Below are 27,098 nucleotides of genomic sequence, written 5' to 3'. Positions count from 1 at the left end.
TCAGCTTTAAATTATTTTATAATTTTTAAATTATTTTCACTCCCTCCAGTGGAAATCAATTGTTTAACCTTGACGTGTGTGTGTGTGTGTGTGTGTGTGTGTGATGCAGTTTATGCTGTAGCAGACATATCATGAGTGAAATAAGTGGTCGACACTCTGGCTGAGCATTGCCACTTTGAACCTTTAGCGTGCCAAAGACAATCACAGAAACACAGATCCAGATAACCAGATATTTTTACATCACAAACCTAAAAAGAAACAAATCCCATCCCACTTGTGGCCCAGGTCTTTCAATATACAGTGAAGCAGGTGAGATAAACACCATGGCTGTGGATTTTTTGCTTCTCAGACGGATTGACTGAATAATGTTATAGAATAATTCAGTTCATGGTGAAATATGAAATATGTTTTTTATTTGGACCTGGAATTCCTGCCAGAAAAACACACCTAGTGTTAAAAATCACTGTTGAAAGGAAACATATTGTCAGTGTCATGATAAAACTTCACAAGAAAAAAGTAAAATATCCTTAAATTTGGGTGTAGGAGGTGAAAATATTTAAAGTAATTTTGGAAAATTTCTATTGGTTCATTAAGAGTTTCTGAAACAAACAAACAAACAAAAAAAATAAGAAATTGAGGTATATTCTCAAAACATCAGGCAACCCACTTAGTCCACATCCAGTGCTGTGTCCCACACTGTGCCCTATTTACTACAGTGCACATACACAATTTGAACGTTAGATTTAAAAATGTGTAACAGTGTATAGCTGAATTGTCAGCCATTACAGATTCTCACAAAAACATGTCCGTTATCAGATGATTTTTGATAAAGTGAAGCGTCTAAGGCGGCTCAGTCTTGGGGACGGGGGACATTCCCTAAGGCTGAGTCTGGGGGTCAGTTTGGGTGTTTTGGGAGCTTTGACCTGTGGTAGTGGCAGCGGCTCCAGTGGTATGGCCACTTTTACAGTGTTTTTTCCATACAGTTTCCTCTCGTAGTCCAGAAGCTGTTCCCAGAAGCCGGCGTTGAGGCGGATGTAGGGTCGACTTCTCTGGACCCAGCTGTGGGCCTGCTGGAGGGTCACTCCTCTGTACTTCATAAGGTAGGCCATGATGAGTGCGGGTGAGCGGCTCATTCCGGCAGCGCAGTGGACCAGGGTGCCGCCCGCTCGGTTGCTATGGATACGTGAAGCGACTCGGTCAAAGTGCTCGCTCAGCCGGGCGCTGGGAAGGTCAGACACAGCCACTCGAATGCACTCCACGCCAGGGTATGAGGGACAAAGATGTGAGAGTGTGGCGTTAACGATGAGAGTGATCCCCTTACGGGTCACCAGTGCCTGGTTCAGTGGAGCATCTGCTCCACCCAGGAAAAGAGTCGGGGTGATCTGAGACATAGACATGGAGCTGGAGAAAATAATGGCATAAATAAACTGAGATATTGTACACAATAAACTAATCTACAAATGATGACACACTCCACCAGTTTACTAAACGCAAATTAAGGTCAATTCTAGAACAAATCAGGTTTTTAAATGTGGATTGCCACAAGAATCAGTTTATTCCAAGACTGAGATTGAAAATGGGATTTAATCACTGCTTATTATCTATTAAGTGTTAGTTTTCAGTCACAAACGGCATAGAGAAGAGCACACGAACACAGTGTACCATAGATGTGTTCATTGATTTAAATCAAGTGTCAGATTTATGTTCTGTGTTTGGTGTTTTTGTTTAAATAAATGTAATATACATTTTTAATTAATGACTTATCCTTAACTACAGGCTTTATATTTATGTCTGTGTAATAATTAATGTAAACTCCACTGACCTGGTCCCTTGGTGCGGTTTCTCTCTCTCTCTCTCTCTCTCTTGTGTTTCTCCCCCCTTGTTGGCACACTGAAGCCATAAAAAGGCTTTAGGGGTCTATGACCAATGGAGAGGGTGGTTAATTTTAGACTAGCAGCTGAGAACAGTCCTATAGGAATATCACTGACACACTGCATCATTCATATCTCTTAGTTTACACACATGACCTGCTATGAATGACTCGATGTCTCAATTAAACACAGCCACAGAGTGTGTCCTAACCAGCGGAAGTCCCCATCCAGTAATCAGTTAAGCCCCAAAGACTTATATCTCTTCATAAGAAAGAATAGATTTAACATCCGTTTAAAATAAAAAGGCCCTGCCTTAAAGTGATTTAGATGTAAATCTACAATTTTACCTTAATAAAATTGGATCTATATATGCAAATACTGTCCCTTTGGCCACATACACCTGAACCGTTTGCCTGCATCTTGAAAGCACAGCCTTGGAAGTTAAAGGGATTGGTCACTTAGGTTTGTGGTGTAAGAAACCCTGGATGTCTGAATACACCCAGTTGAGACTGTGTTGGAATACTCTTTAGGAGTTCAAAGAAGAAATGGTCTGGCTTTGACCTCTATTATTTTACTCATGTCTTCTAGCACATAAACAGCAAAACATGGACAGGTTTAGACTGTTAAAAAAGAATATCGTCATAGGGTAGGGTGGGGGTCTTTATATATCCCAACATTTCCCCTGCTATGTAAACACAAGATTTTATTTATTATTGATTGATTAATTGACTGACACAAATTGTAGAAGTACCAGATGCTATTAGGTAATTTGATAGCCTTCTATCGAGTGAGGACTAGAATATGTTCATCTGTCGTAGAAAAAATCCACCTCCTTTCTCATTTCAGAGGGTTTCAATGAAAACTTTGATTTTCATATGTCGAGTAGGGCATAGGGTATAGGGCACAGTGTCTAGGGTTTAGGGAGTTGGGAGTGTATTTAGGATTGGAACTGACCTTCCTTCTTCCAGTAGTTCCAACAACTACAAACAAGCGGAGCGCAGTCATGGCGGAGTTAAACAGACAGTTACAGGAATATTTAGCGCAGTCTAAAAGTGGCGCTAAGACCATCTCTCAGTCCAGCTCCAGTACGACCTTAAATATGGAGGAGGATCCTGCGCCGGTGCCCGGGAGCTGGTTCGGCAAATGGTCCAGTCCGTTCTCCGGAGCGTCAGCAGGCCCCACGCAGAGCAGCGGATTTTCCTGGCCATGGGCGCCGGAACCGGACCCCTGTCTACCGGCCATGAGTCGCTCTCAGCGGCTGGTGGCTTTCGGGGTTTGCGCCTTGTTTTCGGCTCTGTGTTTCGGACTGTCGGCTCTGTACGCCCCGCTGTTGTTGCTGAAGGCTCGGAAGTTCGCCCTGCTCTGGTCCCTGGGCTCTTTATTCGCGCTCCTAGGCGCTGCGGTTCTCCGGGGACCGAGTAAATTGCTCCGGAACCCGAGCCTCGGAGGCGTAGTGTATCTGTGTGCACTGGCCGGGACTCTGTATGCGGCACTGGGCCTTCACAGCACCGCGCTCACCGCGCTGGGAGCCCTGGTCCAGATTGGAGCGGTGGCCGGGCAGGTCTTGGCGTTGTTGCCAGGAGGAAGCGCTGGGATGCGGTTTGTTGGAGGAATGGCCGCCTCGGCTATCAAAAGAACCGTGACTGGCAAAACCATGCCAATTTGAGGCAAAATCTGAGAGACTGGATAAGACTGATTGTGGGAAGTATTTAATAAAACAGGGATTGCCAGTAAAGTTGGACAACATAAGTCAATGTTGTCCTAAAATGGCCTTTACATCTTCTCTCATTACACAAGCTTGAGTTTGGGCTCGAGTTATATGTCGGAGATAATCTGAAAACTCTGAAATACCTGATTAATTTTACAAAGCAGATTTTCAATGAGGTGACTAACCTAAGCAAAGAGGAAGGACTGTGTCGAGCTTGACTTTGGGCTTAAGTTGTCTTGCTGAGAAAATTCACTTCTGAAACACCTTTTGAGGTTTTGTAAGTCATGATCTGCCATGAAAACTGGACAGTCTTGTCCTTTGTGGGGACTGTCCATTAGAAATGGATTTTGATTAACTGGGCTCTAGTCTGGAAGTATACACCTTGCCAATGAATTTTTTCATAAGACTTATTTCTTATTAGATAGGAGTTTGGGCTTAAGTCATGTGGCTAACAGAAAACCCACATCTGGTAAACGTCTTTTTTTAAGAGGTTCCTATGACATATAATTTAAGACAAATTAGGACTGTTTGATAGGAAAGGCCTTACATTATTATACTGGATTGATTAGCTTGAAACAAAATCCACATTTGTGAACTTGCGTGCTATATTTTTAATTCTGGAACTCTAAATGAGGAGGATGTGCTAATCTGGATTAATGTTGTAAATTCAGATTGTTCTTCACTGTGAAAAAATGGCAATGGACCAAACTAAACCTTTAGACATTCCTCTGAGAATGACCAGTGTTCACTTAAACCAACCAAACTGTGGTACAATTCAAGAAGCACACAATTTTTATCATTGTAAATAAAAATGTAATGTTTTGAATCATCCTGATATTTCTGTCAAGAAAACCTGAAAGAAACTTGTCTGATCACAGAAGCCAATGGGCAGGTCCGTTCAGTAACTTCTATTAAAATATATCTAGATTTTCTGGTGATAACACTGTGCATTACAGATGAACAGGTAAAAAAATCAACATCTGAATCTGTGCCGTAAAGGTGTTTTTTTTTTCTTCTCCAAATGGGACATTAGAATAATAAAATAATTGTTCAGGGAATTCACTTTTTTTTTTTTTAAATACACATTACATTTGAGCACAGCAGCTGTCTTTCACACTGCAAATTTCGTGATGAAAGGACCAACGTCACAATGCTACAACATTACTTGGAATAAAAATTTTACATTAACTTCCATTGAGTTTATCTTGGTCTATAAAGTACCTGTTTTAGAGATACATGATGATTTGAGGATGAGTCCCACCAACCAGTCAGTTTTGTGTGGGATGTTTAAGTCAGAAAACATGGGATAAAACAAGCAGTTCTTATTCTTGCTCCGCCCCCTCCAAACACAGCACTGGATCTGCGTTTATACGAGAGCATAAAGACAAGGTTAAATGGAACGAAACACACGAGCAGCTCCCTGCCGCCGCTGTGTGCTCGGGTTGGGGTTAACAGTGAGTGGCTCAGGGCTGTTTAGAAGGGGTGAACACTGCTGTGGTGTCACAGATGTTAAGACCTCAGAGCTTTGTTCACTTATGGAATGGAGGTAGAATATGTGCATGATGATATGAGCATACATGTTTATGCAAGTCATAACTTTGTTGTCAATATAAAACAGCAGTTTCTTGCATAGGGATGGTCACTCCTAATAGTTTTAGTCTATTTATGGAACTAAATCATGTTGCTTGACTTTCAGCCAAGTGGGATTTGGCTCCAATTTGGTTTAAGCAGTTTAACATGAATATTTTTTGTATCAATATCCTCAGATATTCCCAATGCAGTAATGTGAACTCGTGTTCAGACTGTGCTGTGTTCAATGTGTGTGAAACCAAAGAAAAGACAAAACCAAAGATTTCTTATAAATTTTGCACAACTTCTATTGTAGTCTCATACAAAAACGGACAAAACAATGACAATTTTTTTGACAAAATGTACACAAAGTCAGCATCCTCGTGACTCATGGATCACCCGGCAATGTTACAGAATTTTCTTCATTATTTTACATAAAATGAAATTAAACAAGTGGAGCTGAGCACTTGAACCGAAAGTGTTAAAAAGTCCAGTCTTCATGTATTTCCCACTTTCCAAGCCAGTGACTGAGTTTAGTTGAGGGTCATTTGCAGTGCTCCTCAAAACTTTGGTAGGCGGAGCCAAAGTCCAGCAGAAGATAGCATCTGTATCTGCTAAATGGTGCATTGGAGGGATAGTCAGTGGAGAGAGAATTTCATGTCCCCAAACAGAAGATGCACCATGCAGGAAGAGTTAAGGTATAACCCAGTCTATGGTTTTGTTCATCAATGATGCACAAAGTGTCTAATATCAAATTCATTCAATCGTCTTGAGCAGAAACGACTGAAAGACTTCAGGTCATAGCTTGCAGGCCTCAACCAATGAAATGTTTCAGTTACCATCTATGCATCCAATCAGCATGAAGAGGTTGAGCCACAATCACATTGGACAAGAAGAACCAAACCTGCCATGAATGAGTTGCACACAATGGTGCAGAGATATTCACCTAAACCCACTGAAAACCAGAGCTGCTGAAGTGGCTGTTTTTGGTCTCTGTCCATGTTGTTATCCCTAGTGCCCCCTACTGCCCTGGGGCCATAATAGTGTGTTGTGACTTCTACCGCCCTCGACCCCCTCTCAGTGCACCGCGGCCACCGCCTCGTCTGGAGTTTGGACCGGAGTTCCCACCAGGACCTCCAGCATTAGGGGGACCACCACGACCCCACCCACCTCGGCCACCCCTTGATGGCGGGCCATAACCATCCTCTCTAGGTGGCCGACCTGTGGAAAGAGGGAGGACAAAAGCATTACTTACTATTAAAAATGCCATAGCACATTCAGAATATAGAGGGGTTATATTTGGTTACTTGCAGGTGCAACTTAGAGAAAGGTATAAATATCCAGCAAATATCCATGTTTTAAAGCAAGGTGCACAAGCCCTAAATGTACCCAAAGAGCCAAATGTGTAAACAAAGTCTAAGATACATTTGTACATGTAAATTAAGCAAAATATGTATTAATGTTGGGTTTGTGTTCTTCTTTTTAAGCAAAATTTTAGAATCTGTAATTAGAAAAAAAAACACGCTATATAGAAACAAAGAGAGGTTGGCTTGAGGGGACTGACCTGCTACTCTGTCTTCAGGTCCTCCAGGTGAGTCCATGTCTCCAGTGCCAGGTCCATCATGCCAGGGTCGTTTTCGAGGTGGCAGCGAGGCCATATCCATGCCCTGTAAAGATGAAGAACGCTCCCTACTGGCTGGAGACTGACTGTCATGCATGCTGTGGTCATTTCGCTGACCGTCCCGATATCCATCATGACCTGTCAACACAATGTGACCCAGTGTCAGTAAAAAAAAACTTTGATTTTGCAACCTGGAAAAAAAACAGCAACAGCAGCCAGCTACAAGCTGCCGTTATATCCATGGTTACGGAGAGGAATACACCTATTTAACATTCTTAGGCTCAGGGTTTTGTTCCAATTTCCAATACTGGATGACTAATTATATCTATCATATTCCCATTTATTGGCAAACATGGTTGCCCACTGATGAACCACGCAGCCTTAGTAGACGAACATGGGCTTTGTCTCTTGTGGTGGTGGTGGTGGGAGCATTCTATCTGACTACACTATGAAAAAATAAATCCCCACCCACCAACCCATCCCTGACTTTTCACTGTGTTTCTACCTGAGTCTCGCCCTCCCTCCCAACCCTCCTGGTTTCTTCCTCCTTCGTAGTGAGGGCCATAATCATCGGGGGTTGGCAGAAGGCCGTTTCTTCCTACACCACCTAAGACAGATGACATGTTTCAAACATGACACCTCACACTGAATGGATGGTGACTTGCTATGTGACTGCTTGGATGATGTGAGTGAGTCTGACCTCCTCGTGGTGGTCCTCCACGCCTCCCTCGTCCTCCTCCACCATTTCCCCAGCCTTGGCCCATCTCTTCCTGAGAATCAAAGCTCTCGTCTCCTCCATACTCTTCCTGGTAGCTTCCTCTACTCCCGCGGCCACTGGGACCGCCTCTCCTGTAACTGTAGATCACATGACCATTGTTAGTCTTGAACCTCGGTTTACAATGAGTAATTTTGTGCTAAAAATGCAGAAATGTGTTTGTTGCAGACGGGGGTCGCCAATCTTTTGCATATTTTTTATTTATCATCAAACCATGCTTTTTATTTCATGCAGATTACCAGGGTTTGTTGTACCACTGTTGCTTCTAATGATTCTGAATGAACGCATCAGCAAAATGTACTTACGAGTCTTCTGGTGGTCGCCTCTGCCTTTTGTCAAACTCCTCCCCTGGACCATCGTACCCGTCATATCTGCAAGGATAAACCATGTCAGATTTGGGATTCGACTTTTTAATTTTTTTTAACTGAACAACACAGTGCTGAGACTAGAATGGCCTTAAAACTTTAATATTTTTGAAACACATAGTAACATGCACCTGTCATGTCCACCATATTCCGCGTCGTGAGAAGAGAACCGCTCTTGATTGTCCCACTGTCCTCCTGATCCTCCTCTGTGCCCCCTGGGGTCCCCGTGATAGTCCTGACCTGGACCACCAGGTCCTCTCCTCCAGCCTTCCTGAAAGCCCCCCTCCTCACCCCAAAACTGACCCCCCGCATCTGAGCCTTGGCCCGGACCTCCTGGACCTCCAGGGCCCTGCCGGTCAGAGAGAGGCCCCATGTGGTGATTTGGTGGTCCTCGAGGGCCATCTTTACAACAAAACAGAAATGGGAGCATGTTTAAAATCAGTTACAGATCAAACTTAATCATTAAAATGTTATTTAATGCCCCAATCAACTTAAACTGTTCAATTAGGATGTTGAGATGAAATTATAATAAATGCTATATTTAATATTGATAACATCCTGCAATGTGCAGAGTTCATCTATACAGCTATTACTTTATTACATACAATAGCAATAACTAGAATTTAGTATTTAAGTGCTAATAACTGCAGTGTTTAATAACTATACTCATAATACAGCTATCCAATTATGTTTAATAATGTGTAATAGGAATTATAATGCTTCAAAATGTAATTAAAACACTGCTAAACATTAGTGAATCTAATTACTATAAATAATAATTGAAAAATATTTTTAGAAAGTTGTTGGCCATTTTACCAGCCCTACATTCTATAGACTTCACACACACACACACACACGGGTGTGGTCACTCAATTATACCTTTGCCTCCTGGACCTTGTTGGCCCATTCCATGCATCATCGACTGGGGTCCAGAGTTCTGTCCCTAGAAGGCATACACAAAGCCACATCACTTTAATTTTCTACATGGCTTCTAATAAATTTACAATTTGAAATAGCATTCATTTCTGCCACCAAACAGCAGCAAACAATATGTATCTATGACAGACTTTATTTTTTTATTTTATTTTTTTTAATAATTTTTCTATAAATCACAGCTCATAAGATGAATAATCTTGTTCTTGAATAAACCAGTTTATGCTCAATACAATGAGTCCCACAAATAGGGGGTGCCCATGTTTGTAACAAATCTTATAAATTCTCCGACAAACCCAAACACCCAGGTTATTTGTAACATGAAGATGAATCGCTGAAGATAATGACCAACTGCTCCTTTAACTCTTTCAAAACAAACAGTTCCCCTCACCTGGTTGAACTGTCCTCTGTTTCCATCAGCCATGTGCGGCGGTGGTGCATTGCCCTGCTGCATGTATGGTGGACGGGGCCCCTGCATATTACCCGGGGGCCCTTGCATGTTGTTTGGAGGCCCATGCATTCCTCCAGGAGGACCCATTCCATGCATGTTGCCCATGCCTGGCATACTGCCATGAGTTCTGTTTGGAGGTCCCATCATACCTCCAGGTCCCTGAATTGACCCCTGAGGGCCCATCATGTTGCCGTGGGAAGTGGGCCCCCGCATGTCCTGATGCATCATGCCACTTTGCGGCAGCCCTTGGCCCCGTTGTGGTGGTCCCATCATGCCACCCGCAGGACCCCCAGGTCCTGGTGGCATCCCTCCGGGTCCTGGTGGCCCTTGCATTCCCCTGGGACCTGCTGCCATGCCATGTGGCCCCTGGGGACCCATGTTTCTGTGGGGGCCTGGATGGCGTGGGGGTCCTTGAAGGTCTGGGGGGCCCATCATTCCCTGTGGAGGACCACCCTGATGAGATGGGGGCCCTGCAGGCCCAGGGGGACCTATCTGTCCTTGAGGCATGAAGGGACCAGGACCCATTGGAGGCATGTTGTGGGGAGTCATCTGCTGTGGCATCTGCTGAGGGAAGCCTTGTGGAGGTTGCATGGGACCACCTTGACCTGCAAACGGGGGCATAGCTCCTGGCTGACCTGCAGGAGGTGCCATGCTTTGGTCCTGGAGTTGAGCCATGCGCTCGATCTTCAGTTGCTGAAGAAAAAATAAAATAAAATAAAATTAATAAATAAATAAAAACTGTAATCTTTTTTATAAAGTTTTTTTTGTGCTGACCTCCAGCAGTAAGGGGTTAGTGTACTGCAGTGCAGCCATCTCTTGCTCTATCTCAGCCTGGGTCTTCTTCTTGCCGTCTACCTTCTCGTCTTTCCTCTCCTTGGGCATCTCACCAGGAGCCATAGCTGGCACCTTGTTCTCTGCCCAGGCCTTAAGAGCAAACCAGAAGAACAGACAGGAAAAGTGTTTACAAATCGCATCAACAGCCAAGAAAGCACACGTTTAACAAAGCTTATATACAACAAACAGACACACTGTGACTGTGGCATTTACGCAGCTAAAAGTCATCAGTGTGAATGTCTCTCCTCAGTGTTTCTTACCTGCTGGAATTGAGCAGGAATAGGTTTTGCATAAGGAACTTTCTTAGTTGGTGGCTTCTTCTGGTCTTTTTGCATGACCTCATCCATTCCCCAGTCAAGCCCTGGGATGCTCATCTCTGCCTCTGGCACTGCCTCTTTAGCTGTTGATTACATACATTTACACTTAAGGCATTTAGTAAACACTACTAACTGTTCTTACCAAAGGAGATATGTGAGGGAACTGAACCCTAATATGACTTGTGGAGGCCAACAGTTTTACCTACTATTGCAACACAAAACCCATTTTTAAGTCCTCTCATCAAATGAAAATTATGGCTGTGCACTTTCAATTGAGTGCTATGAATTAATCTTAACCTGTCTCTTACCTGACATCAGGAAGACTGAAATGCATGTCTGTGACCGATATTCAGATTGTTTAATACTACTCACTGTTTCAGACATACACCTGAGACAGAGATACCATCAACCACTGCCATGCTTAAGAATATTACTTAAAAGAAATGTCTCAAAACCATGGATTCCTGATGGTATTTGGGATCCTCACTTGTTTGTTCCTGCTCCATGGCTGCTTTCAGCTGTTCTGGGATGCCCATACCAGGAATGGCTGCGAGACTGTTGGGTTCCAAGTCATCTAAAAACAATAAAATTATGTTATTCATGGGTTACTCTACACAAACTTTAGTTCCAAAGCCCCATTTGGGTATTAACACTCACCGTACTCTACACCATCCTCTGACATTCCTGGCAGCAGATTCAGATTGTATCTGTCTCGCATCTTGTCGCCTGGTCGATTTCTTGTCCAAAATTTGCTGAAGGAGGGAACACACAGCTTTATTCGACTGATATGGCTCCAAGTAGGTTTTTTATTGTGCTATGATTTCCTGCACTCTTTTACGCACATCTCAACAAAATCTGTAGGATATTTACTGACCATTTACATAAAATGTCCAGGGTGTGTAATCATAGATTAAGGAAAGGGTCAAAGCTAAAACACTATTTACTTTAGCATTGCTAAAGCTGTGAGGTGCGGAACTCTGTCCAATCATTTTACAGCCCACCATGTGGCCAGTTCTACAAACAGTGTCTTGCAGTCATGAAATGACCAAGTGAACAGAATTAATGTTATATTTTACCAGACCAATATGTCCCATTGCCCTTCTAAAAATCTCCTTGATCAGAGATGGAGTAAAATGAGAGGAAATATTGGCCTTGTGTTTGAAAATTGAAAGTTTACAAGCAGCAATGCTACAGAACAGAGCCAGAGCTGGCTAATTTTCTCCTAAACAGGTAACAGCAAAATAGATTACAAAGAGTAAAGGCAATAGTTTTTTTTTTTAATACAAAGAAAGTGAGGCATAGCAACGTTTGAAAGGCGTTAGGACTATGTTTTGTGTCTTATACGAAGAAAGGTGAATAACAACATGATTATAAAGTGTAAATAACATTGTTTTAAAGAAATTGTTGCAGATTCGTGTTTCTCTGTGCTGTATGTGTTCAAACAAATTAAGGACTACAAACTGTGTGTGAAAATCCTCACATATTTAAGGTGGAACACTGAAGTCAAGCTTGGTAGTACACAGTACACAGCAACAATAAGCGTTTCTCTAGTAGGTAGATGTTTTAGTGACATGATGTACACTTGGTCGTGTGTTTAAATGGATAAAATGGGAAATACGAAATAACAAAACGAGTTTTGTTTATAGACCTAGCGCTAGCTTCGGATCTTAAGGTGGAACAGAGAATTCAAGAACCTGGCGAGTAACACCATTAGAACACGTAAACTGACACATGTAAGGTGGAACAAAATGTTTGTCTACAAAAATTGTGGATAAGAAGATCTGCTCCTACACGTCATTTTTGGTGCAAAGGAAAATATTTCAGGTTCCCCGTTCCAGGGAAACGGCGGCCGCATGTTCATTTTTGCATAGGTAGATGTTTAAGTGAAATGATGAACACATTTCTGTGTAAACATGTTGATTATGACACATTCTTCTTAGCTATTACTTCTTAGCCTCGTCTCTTGCTTGTTCGTTCAGTTTTCCTCAAACTGGCAACCAGTTCGAGCTTCACTTCCGAGGAGGAGGGGGTGAAGGCAGACAGGTCTCTCCACTGTTTTTGAACTGAATTATTTTAGTCCCGATTTTAAACGCTTGGTGTCAGTATTACATATTGCTCCTTTAAAACACAGCAACGCAAAATTTACATGGTCCCCACAACTCAACCCTTTAGCTTTATGGATTCTGCATTTTGTATAAGCGCACACAAACTCTCTTATATACACACCTAGTGTGGTCATTGGACCCGGAGCACAAGATATGTCCAAGAGGGTGCCAAGCTAAGCTCCAGATCATGCCTTCATGGGCCATCTCCATACCACCCACCTCCTTCTCTACCCTGTGAACATAAATGTTATTATAAATTTTAACAAGGTATTAAAATTTACATGCTTTTTATAAAATTACTGTTGTATTGGATGTTAGATGATAGTAAGTATAATAGTCACGTACCCTGTATGCCAGAAAAGTAGTGAACCATCAGAGCCTCCGCTAGCAAAAAGGCCTTCATGGACAGGGTGCCAAGCGACAGCTAGAAGAAAACAGCATGAAGAGTTTTAGAAAACACACAGAAATCCACATTGTAAAAACCTTGTATAATTTGGCTGTTTTTAATCATGTCCCAAATGTTTTTAAACTGGCAGTTACCCTCAACAGTCTATATTTCATGATAAACTGACTAACAGAAACTGTTTAAAATTAATTTGAACGGAAATTTATGGTACAAGGTCTTATTCCAAGTTAAGGATATTATTTTGCTTGTAGTAACTTTTGACCCTATCTCTTCCCTCTTCATGCGTAGTGTTTGACCCTGTACATTTTCTCAAACATGGTTAATATAAACCCCCAAATGACAGATATGTAGGCACTTCTAAGATTCAAGTCAGTGGATTGTGTACAAATTTGACCATGTTCTACATATAGAGAAAGGGCTTAGGTTGAGTAGTGCTCTTTTTGAATGTTTACCTGTAGCTTCTTTCTTATGGCCTCTGAAAACCTGTAGCTCTTCCTTCAGGTTGCGGATGTCAAATAATTTGCATAAGTGGTCACGTGATGCCGTCAGCAGCCAGTTACCATTGAGATTCCACTTCACTTCCATCACTGTGTTTTTATGGGCATGTCTGAAACACACAAGAACAGAGACTCTGCAGTTTTTACCCTCACCAACTGGTATGTGCACAAATAAATATGTAAATAACAGGTGCACTTTAAAGTAGCTAGAATCACTAATTTGAAGGTGTCCAACACATTCAGTGTAAATGTTAATGACAATGTTTTTTTCTCTCCCCATTCTCAGTCTCAAACTTACAGTGTTGCCAGACTCTGGCCAGTCTTTGGGTCCCAGAACTTGATTGGCTGCTGGCTGTCTTTGCTGCCGGACACCACCAGGCCTTTGGTTGGGTGCCAGTCAACACACTTCACATCGGCTCCGTGGCCTGGACACCAGGGGGAGAACAGAGTCAGAGAAAGTTAGATTATTTGTATATCTCACAAGCTTACACACAGATATAAAATGACACAAGCCCTTGCATTTCTTCTACGACACACACACACACACAAAAAAAACCCCATACATTAAAATTGACCAAAGAAGTATAATCATTCTGAAGTTGGCATCTTGCCCAAGTAGAAAACTCTGGATCTAATCCGGTTGTTGTTTTCAGAGATTGGCCTATGCACTTTCCCTTCAAACATCAGTGTAACACTGAATTATTAGGCTATTAAAGGGCTGAAATTCATGCGAGGCAACACTGCTGTGCACAGAACTGAATACCTCACCAAAATATCCCCTACACACTAGTAAGATCTTTTTCCAAGTGTAATTATCAAGTTGCTCTTGTGGTTTCAGTCTTCAGTCTAAGGAACATCTGAGTAATAAAAGCTGTGCATCAGTGTTGATTTATAAGAGTATTAGAGTTTAAGACTAGTTACAGCATGTATTAACGTTCCCCCTGATATCTACATTAATCTAAATTAGTTTATTTATAACTTACTAATACGTATGTCATTACATTAATGAACTGCTACAATTAGTTTACCGTATAAAAGGAAAGGGGGATTTTTAAATGTTAATTGGTTAGAAAATAAAACAATAATATTTCATATAAGATCTCATATTCGAAAAACATGGAAATTTGTTCAGGTAATGAAATGGTCCCCCCCCCCATAAAAAAAAAGTGTGTGTTTTTGAATGAGTGAGTGAAGGAAGAATCCAGAGGGACAGAGATGAAAAAGATACTCAAGAACAACAACTAAAATAATGGGCAAAAATAAAAAAATATATAATTTTTTTCCCAATAATTACTTTTTTTTTTTTTAAATCTGTCTAAATCTATCAATTAAAAAAAATAGCACTTACAATTGACTTTATTCAAGATTAATTGCAGTAGATTAATAAAAAAAACTAAATAGGTTACTGTCTTAAAAGAATTGACAGAGAAACTTCTAGATCTTCCAAACACATAAGCTCAGTACCAACAAATGCTGTTTGTTTGGTCGGCTGTTTGTTTTGTAATAAACAAAGTAGAAAATACTTTAAATATTTCAAGCTTCTAAAGTAAACAGTTGTCCCATGATATTTAAATGCTTCAATTTAATGTATAAAAAAGAGCCGTCCATTATTCCTTCTGTATTTCTCATTGCAGTTTTCATTGAAGCTGAATACAAGAGCATGGCTGTGGTCATGTTTAACTGCAGGTAGATAGCAGTTTATTTTAATCCAAAAGTTATATTTTTGTGCCCCAATAAACATTAATTTACCATAAAGACTTAATAAATTTCTTTCCAGAGGACAATAAAGGATACAATATTAGCGTTCTAAAGCTTCTAACAGCTCTGTAGAGGTATAGGCCTACATGGAAGTCACGAAAACAGGCTGGAGAACAATAACATTTTCAGCCTTTGTTCAAAGCAGGTTTATTCTGAAATCTATTCAGCCTGAAAAATCATGAATTTGAAATGTCACAAATGCAAAACGATGCAATATCAGATTTCAGAATTGCTTGCACATCACCAAATTATGACAGCATTTTATTTGAATTTTACTGGTATGTGTTGATACTCAATTTGCATTTTTAATAAATACAGTGAAAATCCTGTATTTAACCCTGTTAGCATGTTAGTGCGGTGTGGTCAAAGCACTTGAAGAATGATCACAGGTGCAATAAGCAGTCTGTGCCACAGCTGAGCATTTCCACCTTCCAAGAACAGTCTCAAAAACATGAATTCTGATAAGACAGGGTTTCTGACATCACACACACCAAAGAAATCAGTCCCAATGATTTGCGAGTTGGGGCTTTCGAGCTGGAGGCGTGGGTGGAGAATAGAGGTGGGGATTAACTGCACATTTACAGACTTGTATGTACTGTTAGAATGCGAAAGTGTAAACTTACATCTATGCAATATTTGCAGCATTAAGAGATCTTGATCTTGGAAATATTTTCTACAAACATAATCAGTCATGTAATTTATGGGCTTTATCACTGAACCGAAGGGTGCTTCTACTGTATCCTTATGTCTTGTCCCTCTGTTTTATCACAGAAATAATTTACATATTTGAATCCTTTGTTTACGTACACAATAATTTCAGAGTACAGCATTTTTTCCAAGTTTAAAGGTTAATTATTTACACAGCTAAATGTGATTGTTATCTAAGGCAGGGATTGGATATTTAGCCTACTTATTCTAATTTTATTTATTTAAATTCTATTTATTTAAGCTTTCACCATTTTACTTATTCACCAATTTACTTATGTCAAGAAAGAATTAAAAGTATCATATATATTTATATAAAAATAAAAGATGCTTTTAATTCTTTCTTGACATAAGTAAATCTTGCCTGCTTTGGAAACCTCATATTTGCATGTAGCTGTTCTGAAAATAGTGAGCTACAGGCTGAAAGTTCCACTGAAAATAAATTGAGGCCATTAATTTACCTACAGTGTGCGCTTCCATTTTAAAAATAAAATGGTCATAAATAACGTTTTGATTTTAAAATCAATACAGCACAGTAAAAATATTAACCATCCTTTACATACTTCTGCTAATCTGCCAGTCATTGATGATATGGTCAGATTAGAAGTTAAATAAATAAATAAAAATCACCAACACAAACTTGACAAAACATCAGACTTCAGCCCATAATTCAGCCTTTGGGATGTCTTTTGCTAAATTTATGTTTTGGGCCAACCAGCACTAATATATATTTTTAGTACTAAAACACACAAGGCATGTATTAAATAATTCTGTAAAACAGAGTTTTAAAAATTGCTATTAAATCCATGGCCAAAATTAGGCTTGAGAGAAGGCTCTGAGCAATCAAATATACTGAGAATGTTTATTTTGTTCTAGTTAAAGGTAGTGATCATTTTGGTTTAGTGTAGTATGTGTTTTAATATTAGACGATTCGAGACAAAAACAAAATAAATTTATAAATAAAAGTTGATCACAACGAAAACGCACAGAAAACTCCTTCAGAGAAATCACCCACATGTCCAAAATGACAAATGGTGAAAATAAGACTGAAACCAGGCTTTTTTTTTTTTTTTTGCCAGCACAAACGGAAACCAGTGGGGAAAAAAACAGGAAGAAAACCATCATGATGAAAAATTTCAGCAAAGAAGTACTGGAAGGCCATGAGATGTACTGATGCATCAACCCACACGTCATTTATTTGTGTATTTTCTTTTTTTAGGCACAAACTGATTGTGTATACAAGTCCATCACAAACATACCTCTTAGGATTCTTTCCTCGTGGCAGCGCAGAAAGTCCCAGATGCGTACAGTTCCATCATCAGAGCAAGTGGCAAATTTATTATCCGTAGGAGAGAAACTGAAGACACAGCAGGGAAAGAATCAACAATGAAGGATAAAAAAAGCAGCTCTTTAAGGTTGAGTCACCCTCAAAATTCTGGGAGAGGCTTTGAGCGCGTCTTCTTTCTGACTCAATGGTCTCCCCTAAGGGTTGTGTCACAAAATATCAAGTGATAATTCTGACCCGAGTTGCTTCCAAAAGGTGACACAAGGCTGATTGAGGATCCAAATTAAGGAAAAAAAAAAAAAAAACACTATTCATGGAAATTTCTCTCTGGTACATCCATTCATTCAGGATTTAACTTTACCATGTCCAGAAAATTGACCCCTGGTCTTTAGCATTAATATCACTGCTTCTCTCAAAACACAAGCAAACTTCATTTCTCTGCTACCAAACACAATACAGAGCCATACATAAAGATCTAAGAAACAGAGGAACCAAAAAGTTAAGTCCAGGGTGCCTTTCAACACCTTTTGAAAGGAGTGGCATGACCAAACCTGCCAAAATAGCACAACAAAGCTATCAGCTACCAATGAGCCTGGAAATTTCCAAATCTTAAAATGGCAGCTATTCACTATCACTCATTGTTTGTTAACATAACTCTTTCTTTAAAAGTAGCACATTAATGGACTTTCCTCATGGAATTATTGAATTAATGAATTATTACCAAGTGAATTTGCATTAGCTAAATGCATCTATTAAAATTGTCTTTGCCTGAAATAACCATTACATGTAAATACACTTCATCCCCACTAGATCTATCTCACAACAGCCCAACATAAACATAGCTTTTGATTATATATTTAACACTATTTGCCACAACGTCATACAACGCTAAATCTATTTTTAAGCCTAAAAATAAATAAATAAAAATAAATAATAAAAAATAGGGTTATCCCCCCCTTTTGCCACAGTTTTTCACCTCAGACCTTGTGTGTGTTTGTGTGTGTGTAAGTGGGCATATCCTTTTGGATACAAATGTGTAGGCTAGAGAAAGACTTTATTTGATCAGTTGTGACTCCCCCCATCTATATGAGTAATGGCAGCAAGTGGTCACCCTGGATGTCCCAGTGATGTGAGTGTTCAAAGATAGGAGAGAGCCACACGCTCTTTTTACCCTGATAACAGTTGTATTATTTAAAATTATTTTGAACTTTATTTCTGCAATCTTTATTTAAAGCCATTAATCTTTATTCAAAAGATCTGCAAAAGGTCATTTTGAGCATGGCAGATTCTGCTGGCCAGGGTGTAGAACAGCTTCCCCATTAATACACCAGTGTGAAATGAACTGTATGAGTGAAAGTGGGCCACCAGTGTCAATCCTTGTTAATACGCAGGGTCCAAGAAACCCTACTAAAAGCACTTAGTCCCTGTGTCTCTCTCTGTCAGTCTTCGCATCTACACTTGATTTATAATGACCTTAGAATAAAGATAAAATGTAAATACTTTATTTAAAAAAATAAGGAAAAATAGACCTTTTCTGTACAATAGCAGCAAATTAGGTATAGAAAAATCCAGGATACATAACTTATGAGCCACAAGTGACAAGTCAATGCAGTGTTGCAACAGCACACACATACATGTGTCAATAATTAAGGACATCAACATTGAGCAGCACAGGGAGAAGTAGATAAGAACTGAAAACACTGAGGGGAGCCCCCTACAGACAATTCCCTGAAAGTGCAGGGGCAATAACCGGCTTGGGTTAACTACAGAAAATGGTAGATTGGGTATAGACCTGGCCTCTCTAATCGCCTCCTTGTGAGCCTGGAACATCTTGACGTTGTTCATGTTGGACTGCCAATACTTCACATAGCCTCCATGGTCAGCAGTCAACATCCACATGTCGTTATGAGACCAAGTCATTGCTCTGACTGGACTGTCATGAGCCTAGAAGCACAAATGGGGTAGAGTAAGTATGACCATATTCAAGAGATGGTAATTACATCACATTAGCTAACAGAATAACAATCAGTATGATCTTTACCTGTAAAATGGTCTCAAAGTTGAACGTAAGGCCATTCCACAAAGTAAATTCCCCACTGGAGGCACCTGTTACAAGTCGCCTTCCTTCAGGAGTCCACTATATTTAAAAAAAGGAATAACAGAAAAAAATGGTAAGACAAGAGTTTTGCTTATTAGTTTACTAACAAAGTAAAAAACAAAAACAAATTGTCTTTATTGTTGCAGCAAATAGTAGAAGGGTACAAACAAGCGAACACGCTTAAGCAAAGAAAAAAACCTGATCTGCAAAAATCAATAATGAACCAGGGTTGATCACATTTAAACTTAAATATTTTAAAGATCCTTTTGTGAATCACTATAATATCGATATTCAGAATTTCACTCTTGAAATGAATTTCAGTCATACTGTCAAAGGATGCCCCAGCTTATATTTTTACTGTAACTTTGCCAACAAAAACTATTGGCAACAATTTCAGGGAAGGTATTCCAAGGACAATTCTGTCAATACTGAAATTATGTGTCAGGCAAGCGAGTGCTTGCAAACATACAACTGCCATTTAAATGTGAGAAGTGTTTTCAGAGCCAGACCAATCTTCCAGTCTAAGAACTACTAAAACCCCACAAAGACATAAAGAAAACTTACCCGCACAACAAACACGGGGCATTTAACTTTGTTGGTGGACGTTCTCACAAACTTTGTGGTGACTGCATTCATAGGGTTACTGAGCATACCAACAGGGGGAACGAGCTGAAAATACACAGAGAATACGTAAGGAACAAACAAGGATATTAACTCATACTTAAAACAATTTTGTGCACAATCACAAAAGCAGATCAAGCACTCACATCATTGAAGCAACCAGCGTCTGGTTGGATGGCCCGGAAATCTCTGTGGTCACGTTGCCATAGACGATTCTGTGGGACAAAAAATAACAAGTACTAAATAACTTGCTTCCAGCTACAAAACTAAGAGATAACATGCTGCACTTTTGCCAGTACCTCCAGATATCTGATGACGGAGGGGTTGTAGTCAATAGTTTTGCGGGTAACTGCTTTTCTCATGCGTTTGCCATCAAAGGTGAGCTGCTGCATTGCCTGCTGTTGGGCAAAGTCTGGACGCTTGTAGAAAAGCTGTCGCGGCGCCTGGTGCTGGAACCGAGGCATGTGGAAAAACCGGGGCGGAGAGCCGATGTCCGTCGCCATGGTGACCAGTCTCAGACAACTGTGGACAGATTTATAAAATCAGCTGATGTAAGCAAATTGTAAAATGTTTTACATGCACATCAGCAGTCCAAAGGAAGAGGAAAAAAATTGGTTGAAGTGCAATATTTTAGATATCACAAAACTTGCGCTATATTTTGACCAGTCTTTGAAAGTCTCCAAGCAAGAGGACAAATTGTTTTGAAACTGGTGTACTATCAGTGCACAAATGTTATGGTCGGCATCTTCAAGAGAACAATATCTACTTATATGATAACTACTGATATTTCAGCCCCTTAAGAAATCACAAGCACACTATGACTTTTTCATTGCTCTTGCAGAAATTATTCAACTCTGCATTGGCATTATAACAAAGCACTGGCATTATATCTGAAGGACATATAAAATTTGTTCATCCTAAAAACGGTCAAATTACTAACTCCAAGAAAACAGATAGATATACTTTGTCTGTAAGCCAGTAATATCAAAATACAATAAAAGAAAAACAAGAATAATTAAAAAGACGACGCAATTTCATGAAAGAAAAATAAACCAATTAGCCCAGTACATTTTCCCCCATGTCACACAGCAACAACCATTCTTTGATGAGAAAAACAGCCTTTCTAAAATTCATACTCTGCAGAAATTTAGTGAAAACAGTTAAAATAAGACAGGAAAATAGTGTAAAAACACAAAACCATAGCAATAAACAAAAAATAGCTTTGATGGGGAAGACAGAAGCATCTGACCTGAGATAGGAAAGATAACATGGTACTGTTTTAATGGGTTCTGTTGGACATATAAAAATATTGGATATACTAAATTAAAAATAAATCCTTTAATATAAAAAAACAATGCTTTGAAATATGACAATTGCATTTTAATAACACAAAAGTATCAAAATGGCAGTTGTGAAGTGTATTTTAAGTTATTTCCATAGTGAGGAACAACTGACTTTAATCAGTGAAAGACAAAAAAATTAGTTGTCATTTGCACTTTTAGGCCTATTATAAATATTGAAAATAGAGAAATAGAAGAAACAACATCATGCATGATAAATATGGCATCAAGTCATTCCAGAAATGTTCTGATTATCCTTCAATGAGCAACTTGTAATAACAGCACATACACGGCAACTGAATCTGAAGTTACACAACCTTTAAAATCTGGATAAAGAAAGTAAGACCTGAGCAAGACAACATGCATCACAGGATCAAAATCCAACCTCAGGTGACGCAGCAAACCCGTGCAATTTAAAACAAGCAAAAAATAAATAAATAAATAAATAAATTAAGTTGTTTGCCACAATGTAGCAAAACTGTCCAATACCTTTAATGCCCATATATCTGATCATTGCCTGAAGCTAAAGTAAGTTACACTCAGGAGATTCAATTTTATATACAATCAAGTTTTTTATATAAGTTTTTATAATCTAAAGATAAATTCTTATCAAAACATCCTAACAATATCCCAACAACTTTTGCAGCTTTACCACAAAATCTTCTAGACTAGAAAACCAGCTTTGTAAAATGTTAAAAAAAAGCATATATTCAGTTCTAAACAATAGCTTAATCTGATACTGCCTGTGCAAAAAAAAAAAAAAAAAAAAAAAAAAAAAAAATTCAAAAATCAACATGAGCACTTTTGTTTTTGCAAATTCCTGTGGCACAAGTTCATAAATCTGGGAAGAATTCATTTGAGTTTATACATTTTCCTAAATAAGAGAAGCTTAGTGTAAACGTGTGATTAATATAGTGCTGAAGGAGTTTAAATAAATATTTTAATACAGAATCAAAATTTTCAAATAGCAAGAGATTATTGAGAACAATGTTAGTTTCGAACAAGAACATTTAGCTGATAAATGTTAGGCCAATCAAAGCAAAAACATCTGTGTAAGTTACGAATAGTAAATCACCAGGATGACATTCAGGTCCTATTGTTTATGTAAAAAGCATAAGTCGTAATTTACACTGGTCTGAAAATTGTAATTGATATTTTTCTCAACCATCTAGCCATATATGTGTGTGTGTATGTGAACTATAAAAATTGCCAAAACTTCACTGTTTAGCTGAATACTGCTAGGGTTATTTTTCAAAGTGTTCAGCAACATGCGAAATGTTGTTGATTTATAGATCACAATAGTCACTTACAGACTGTCGACAAACAGATTTGTGGGACCTCAATAAAGACCTAGATACAGTTTGAGATACCTTTAAGTATTTATTTATGGACAAGATATGGGCAACCCAGTGATGTTTGCAACAATAAGCACCCAGTAATTATTCAAAGCACTATTCTGATATTCTCCATTACACATCACCAGTCATTCCCACATTAGCATTACTGAAAGAGCACATCAAAAATCAAAGTAACACCTTTATTTTTATTCATGGGTCTAGCACAGCAGCATCTAAACATTTCATGATGTCCCAAATTTCCCAAAGTGCTGAAAAGCTCCTAGATCAGGTCTTTAAAAACATTCTTTGGATCACCGTTTAAATTCAGTCCGTTTATTCTGGTAGACTCTGGAATATAAAAAAACGTCTGAAATCTTAAACTATCTTACACAAGTTTGGTTTGAAAACATGTCACTCTTAATCTTCAACACTGAAATTATTTTTGCTTCCAAGGCATCACATAAAAATCCCCACAAGTTAAAACCATGCATCTTCCCCAAGACTATGCATTTTCTATGCAAGACTCGAGTTTGACTCACAGGAAGTTACTGAAGTAGTAGAGCTAACTGTGGGTACAAATTTGTGTATCTCCTTTTATTTATTTATTACAGGTTATTTGTTGCTATTTAATTTATGGGAACACTTTACAACAACTGGGCCAATAGATTTGTCCAAAATGACTTAAAATCATATCGCATACAAAATATCTCGTTCCACTTGGTGTAAAGTTACTTGTCTACAAAGAAAAGTTTTAATGCAAAATAATAGTTCTGAACCTGTTCTGGTGGTTTCCTGCATTCAAGTCTCATTTTCCTGTTCTCACAGCTGAGCTCATAAAAAGCTCTACAGTGAACAAACCTGAATCAGTTACGTTGTGTGTGTAGGTGATAACATGGCAGAATTGCATGCTGGAAACAATCCCATAATTACACAGCATGAACTTTATAAGCAAAATAGTGCAGCATCAGGATCGACAATTTGTAGTGAATTTCTTTCAACCCTGGAGAACGGTACACAGTATGAGAATTGCATGTGCATATATATGTGTGTTTATAGTTTATGAGATATATATATATATATATATATATATATATATCACACAATTCTCATCATAAGTGGCAAATATGACACATACAATTATTTTAAAAACATTTAGTAACTTTTTTTTCCCCAAATTCTGATGCTTTGCAACAATATTCATCAACGTTCATTTCTAGCCACAATCAGCAATAATAAAAACACATTCCTATGTTCAAAGAAAATAACATTCTTAGTACAACGATGTATTTTTCACAAACGTTCCTGCCACTATAAATGTGTATGGCTGTACCTATACACCCCTGGGAATGCTTTTTGGATTGTGAAAACACTGCTGTCAATAGGATGTCATTTCATCTCATATTAATATGTGTATTAAGTATGTGCGTATATATATATATATATATATATATATATATATATATATATATATATATATATATATATATATATATATATAGTCTATTTTTCCTCCTTGCTCTAATTTACCACAGAATAAAAAAATAAATTAAAAAAAGTGTGTGTGTGTATGTGTGCATATATATATATATACATACATACACTTTTTAAATTTTTTTTTGTTTTATTCTGTGGTAAATTAGTGCAAGGAGGAAAAATAGACCAAGACATCTATCAGAGATATACAGTTTACATTTACAACCAAATAAAGCAAATAAATGCAAAGCACTGATGTGTAAAAATAACACCTTCAAGTCAAAACCTTCGATAGAGCGTTTTAAGTATTGTGAAATATAAAAATATGACTTCATTTAAAGTTTATTTGTTGAAATCTATTAGGTGTACAACAAAGTTTTTTTTTTATGTTATGCAACAGGTGCAATAAAAATGACAAAAGTGTACGAGAATGTTTGAAATATGAACAATTACAATTATGTTATATTTTATGTAAAAAAAATGCTTTAAAAATGTTGTACATCTAATATTCAATATACAGAAAACCATCTTGTTCAAAGAATGTGCATCTTTAATTTATCATGAAGCACATGAAAAACCTAAACAGTACTTTATTGAAACTGACAAACCTACATATTGTCATATAGTGTATTGAGTGAATCATATTGAACATCAATGTTGTAGGCAATCATTCAAAGTGTCAAATGTGTGTAAATAGGGTATTGAAATAGCAAAAAGGTACAGGAATCTTTCAAACTCAGCAAAAATACAAAAACATCTCACCTTTCTGTAACCTTGATTTGGAGGGTTTTAAACTACAACAGATTAATGTTTAATTAAACAAATAACTAAATAAATTGTACTATAATCAGCATTTTTTTTTTCTTTTCAAACCTCGTTTCCAATTAATATAAAGCATATTTGATTAACACTTTTTCCTGATGACTGTCAGGCATTTTCTGGTTACAAGACTCCAAATCAAGTAAGGTATGGTAAACTGATTGAATTAGTTCCCCTTCCTGTAATATACAATGATCAGCCACAATATTTATACCACCTGCCTAATATTGTGTAGACACTTCGTGTGACCAAATCAGCTCTCACCTGTCGAGATACAGGCTACACAAGATCTCCGAGGCTGCCTGTAATTGGCACCAGTATCTGGTACTTGCTACAGTGGCATCGAACCAGTAGTGTGAGGCATCTCTCCCCCCACATACTTCAATGTGCCTTAGAGACCACTGTACCTATAACCTTTACACAGGTTGTTCTTCGTTGAAACTAAATGTACAAGTGCACCTGCATTCTTTTTCACTGCATTTATTGTAACAACTGCATATGGAAACATGCCACACATCCAGCTGTTTTGGAGATGCCCTGACCCACCCCTCTAACCAACAAAATTATTCCCTTGCCCAAGGGGATCAGATCTCTGTGCTTGCCCTTTTATGATTCCAACACCTTCCAGATTTTCTCCATTTTGTAGCCCAAAATATCCCACCACCTGACAGTCATTTGTCTTAAGTTTGTGGCATTGTGTGAGAGGTACATTCTAATACTATGGTTAACAATTATAATCCCCTTACAATAAGTAAAACCTTATACATAGAATTTAAGGACTTTAATTATTTAATGTTACCTGGAAAGGACAGGGTTTCGTTATTACTGAATAATTCAGAATTCTGGGATACTGTCAAATTTGAGTGTAATTTTTCATAAGATTTCATATCGTTATTAAAATAGTAGAACTAGACCGACATTTTAAGTCTTACTCATGGGACACTATGAAAGTAAGACGCTAAAAAGACAAAATAATTTGTTATTTTGACATAGGAAGTATCACTATTAGAGAGTAAGGCGTTGTGTACTTGGGTCACATTTATGTGGAAATCTTCACAATACTGTGACTGACCAAATAGTTTTACGTGAAATGGAGTTCAAGATGAAAACGTAGCCCTAAGAGACTGAACAACTCAAAACTACCCCTAAAAACTCTGATGTTTATTTAACTCTAGCTTTAGCCTTTTAGCTCTCCACCAGCTCACACGGTGTGCACTAAAACACACGGCAACGAGCTGAGCTTAGCTTAGCAAACCTTCCCCAAGAAGTACCCCTTATTTTATTCCCGTGAGCGTTTCCCCAGTAGATAAAGGTTTATTCTTAGGCTCAGAACACAGTGTGTGTAAAATAAGACCTTCGTGTTTATAGTGGAGACGTGTTTCCCTCTTTATCGTTAAATGGCGGCCCGTCAACATGTCGCTTTCGTCCTCCTTTTATTAACTTTCTCGTCAATTCTCGAGAGAAACTCACCCAAAAATACATCCAGTGCTGACTGAGTCTAAATTAGCTAGGTTTAAACGACTCTTCCCTCTACGAGATGGTTTCAATTCTTTTTCGAAAAACAAAACAAAACAACATTAAACAGCAGCGGAGCACGCGGCCTCCATCTTCTCTCTCCGCTTCACTACCGTGACGTCACTGCGTCGCCAAGACCTGCCGCGCGTAACAGACCGTCTGTTTATAAAGACGCAGTTTCTCAATAAAAAACAAACAATATATATATGGAGAGAGAGAGAGAGAGAGAGAGAGAGAGAGAGAGAGAGAGAGAGAGAGAGAAGAGAAAGAAAGAAGACGGGATGAGAGAAGGGAAGACGGGATACTAGTGGTAAAATAATAAAAATAAAAATGAGAAACAAAATATTTCCAAACGAAATGCTTTTATCAAGTTAAAATTAACTATAGGGTTTTTTTATTTATTACAATTTGTATAAATCATTGTTTTTAATGCAACATATTATTTTATTATTTAACTATTTTTTTCACTGTTAACTGCCAAAACAACATAAAAAAAAATAGGGATCCAAATCACAGACTTTGAGATTTTACCTACATTGTTTCTAGGGGAGCACAGCAAGTCTGTTCACACAGTGTGATTTTGAGTTGAAAACAGAAAGTGGTTCTGGAGACTACCAGAAATTATGCACATTCAGAATAGTAAGTGGTGAGGTGAGCAGGGGCCTAAGGTCAGAGGAGTGATATGTGAGAACATG

At 38.6% G+C, this 27,098-nt stretch overlaps 3 protein-coding genes across 4 annotated transcripts; 1 reads left to right on the top strand and 2 right to left on the bottom strand.

Moving 5' to 3' along the window:
- Positions 1–788: 788 nt before the first annotated feature.
- Positions 789–1,866, bottom strand: si:ch1073-184j22.2 (dual specificity protein phosphatase 14). The gene is made up of 2 exons (XM_066658145.1): positions 1,823–1,866; positions 789–1,401 (listed from the first exon to the last, which is right to left on the bottom strand). Exon 2 carries the CDS (start codon positions 1,395–1,397, stop codon positions 813–815), a length of 585 nt encoding a protein of 194 aa, XP_066514242.1. The 5' UTR covers positions 1,398–1,401; positions 1,823–1,866; the 3' UTR covers positions 789–812.
- A 986-nt stretch (positions 1,867–2,852) lies between these two features.
- On the top strand, positions 2,853–4,778 carry LOC136679412 (vesicle transport protein SFT2C-like). The gene has a single exon (XM_066657919.1). The coding sequence runs from the start codon at positions 2,875–2,877 to the stop codon at positions 3,535–3,537; it is 663 nt and encodes a 220-aa protein (XP_066514016.1). The 5' UTR covers positions 2,853–2,874; the 3' UTR covers positions 3,538–4,778.
- A 508-nt stretch (positions 4,779–5,286) lies between these two features.
- On the bottom strand, positions 5,287–26,528 carry LOC136679602 (pre-mRNA 3' end processing protein WDR33-like). 2 transcript variants are annotated; one of them, XM_066658229.1, is made up of 23 exons: positions 26,359–26,528; positions 20,219–20,441; positions 20,066–20,134; positions 19,863–19,967; positions 19,242–19,337; positions 18,993–19,144; positions 17,175–17,272; positions 13,751–13,877; positions 13,408–13,562; positions 12,895–12,973; positions 12,671–12,781; positions 11,102–11,196; positions 10,932–11,018; positions 10,388–10,527; positions 10,068–10,217; positions 9,234–9,986; positions 8,789–8,852; positions 8,041–8,311; positions 7,850–7,915; positions 7,470–7,624; positions 7,275–7,376; positions 6,713–6,907; positions 5,287–6,369 (listed from the first exon to the last, which is right to left on the bottom strand). In XM_066658229.1, the coding sequence occupies exons 2-23, from the start codon at positions 20,420–20,422 to the stop codon at positions 6,206–6,208; spliced, it is 3,438 nt and encodes a 1,145-aa protein (XP_066514326.1). In that variant the 5' UTR covers positions 20,423–20,441; positions 26,359–26,528; the 3' UTR covers positions 5,287–6,205. The 2 variants fall into 2 exon arrangements, with proteins under 2 accessions (XP_066514326.1, XP_066514325.1); XM_066658228.1 differs by lacking the exon at positions 7,275–7,376 and having other exon boundaries at positions 5,289–6,369.
- Positions 26,529–27,098: the final 570 nt, after the last annotated feature.

This window comes from Hoplias malabaricus, chromosome Y (assembly GCF_029633855.1).
Source record: "Hoplias malabaricus isolate fHopMal1 chromosome Y, fHopMal1.hap1, whole genome shotgun sequence".
Lineage (NCBI taxonomy): Eukaryota > Metazoa > Chordata > Actinopteri > Characiformes > Erythrinidae > Hoplias > Hoplias malabaricus.
The sequence above is the reverse complement of the archived record's forward strand: the minus strand, read 5'-3'. Positions and strand labels throughout refer to the sequence as shown.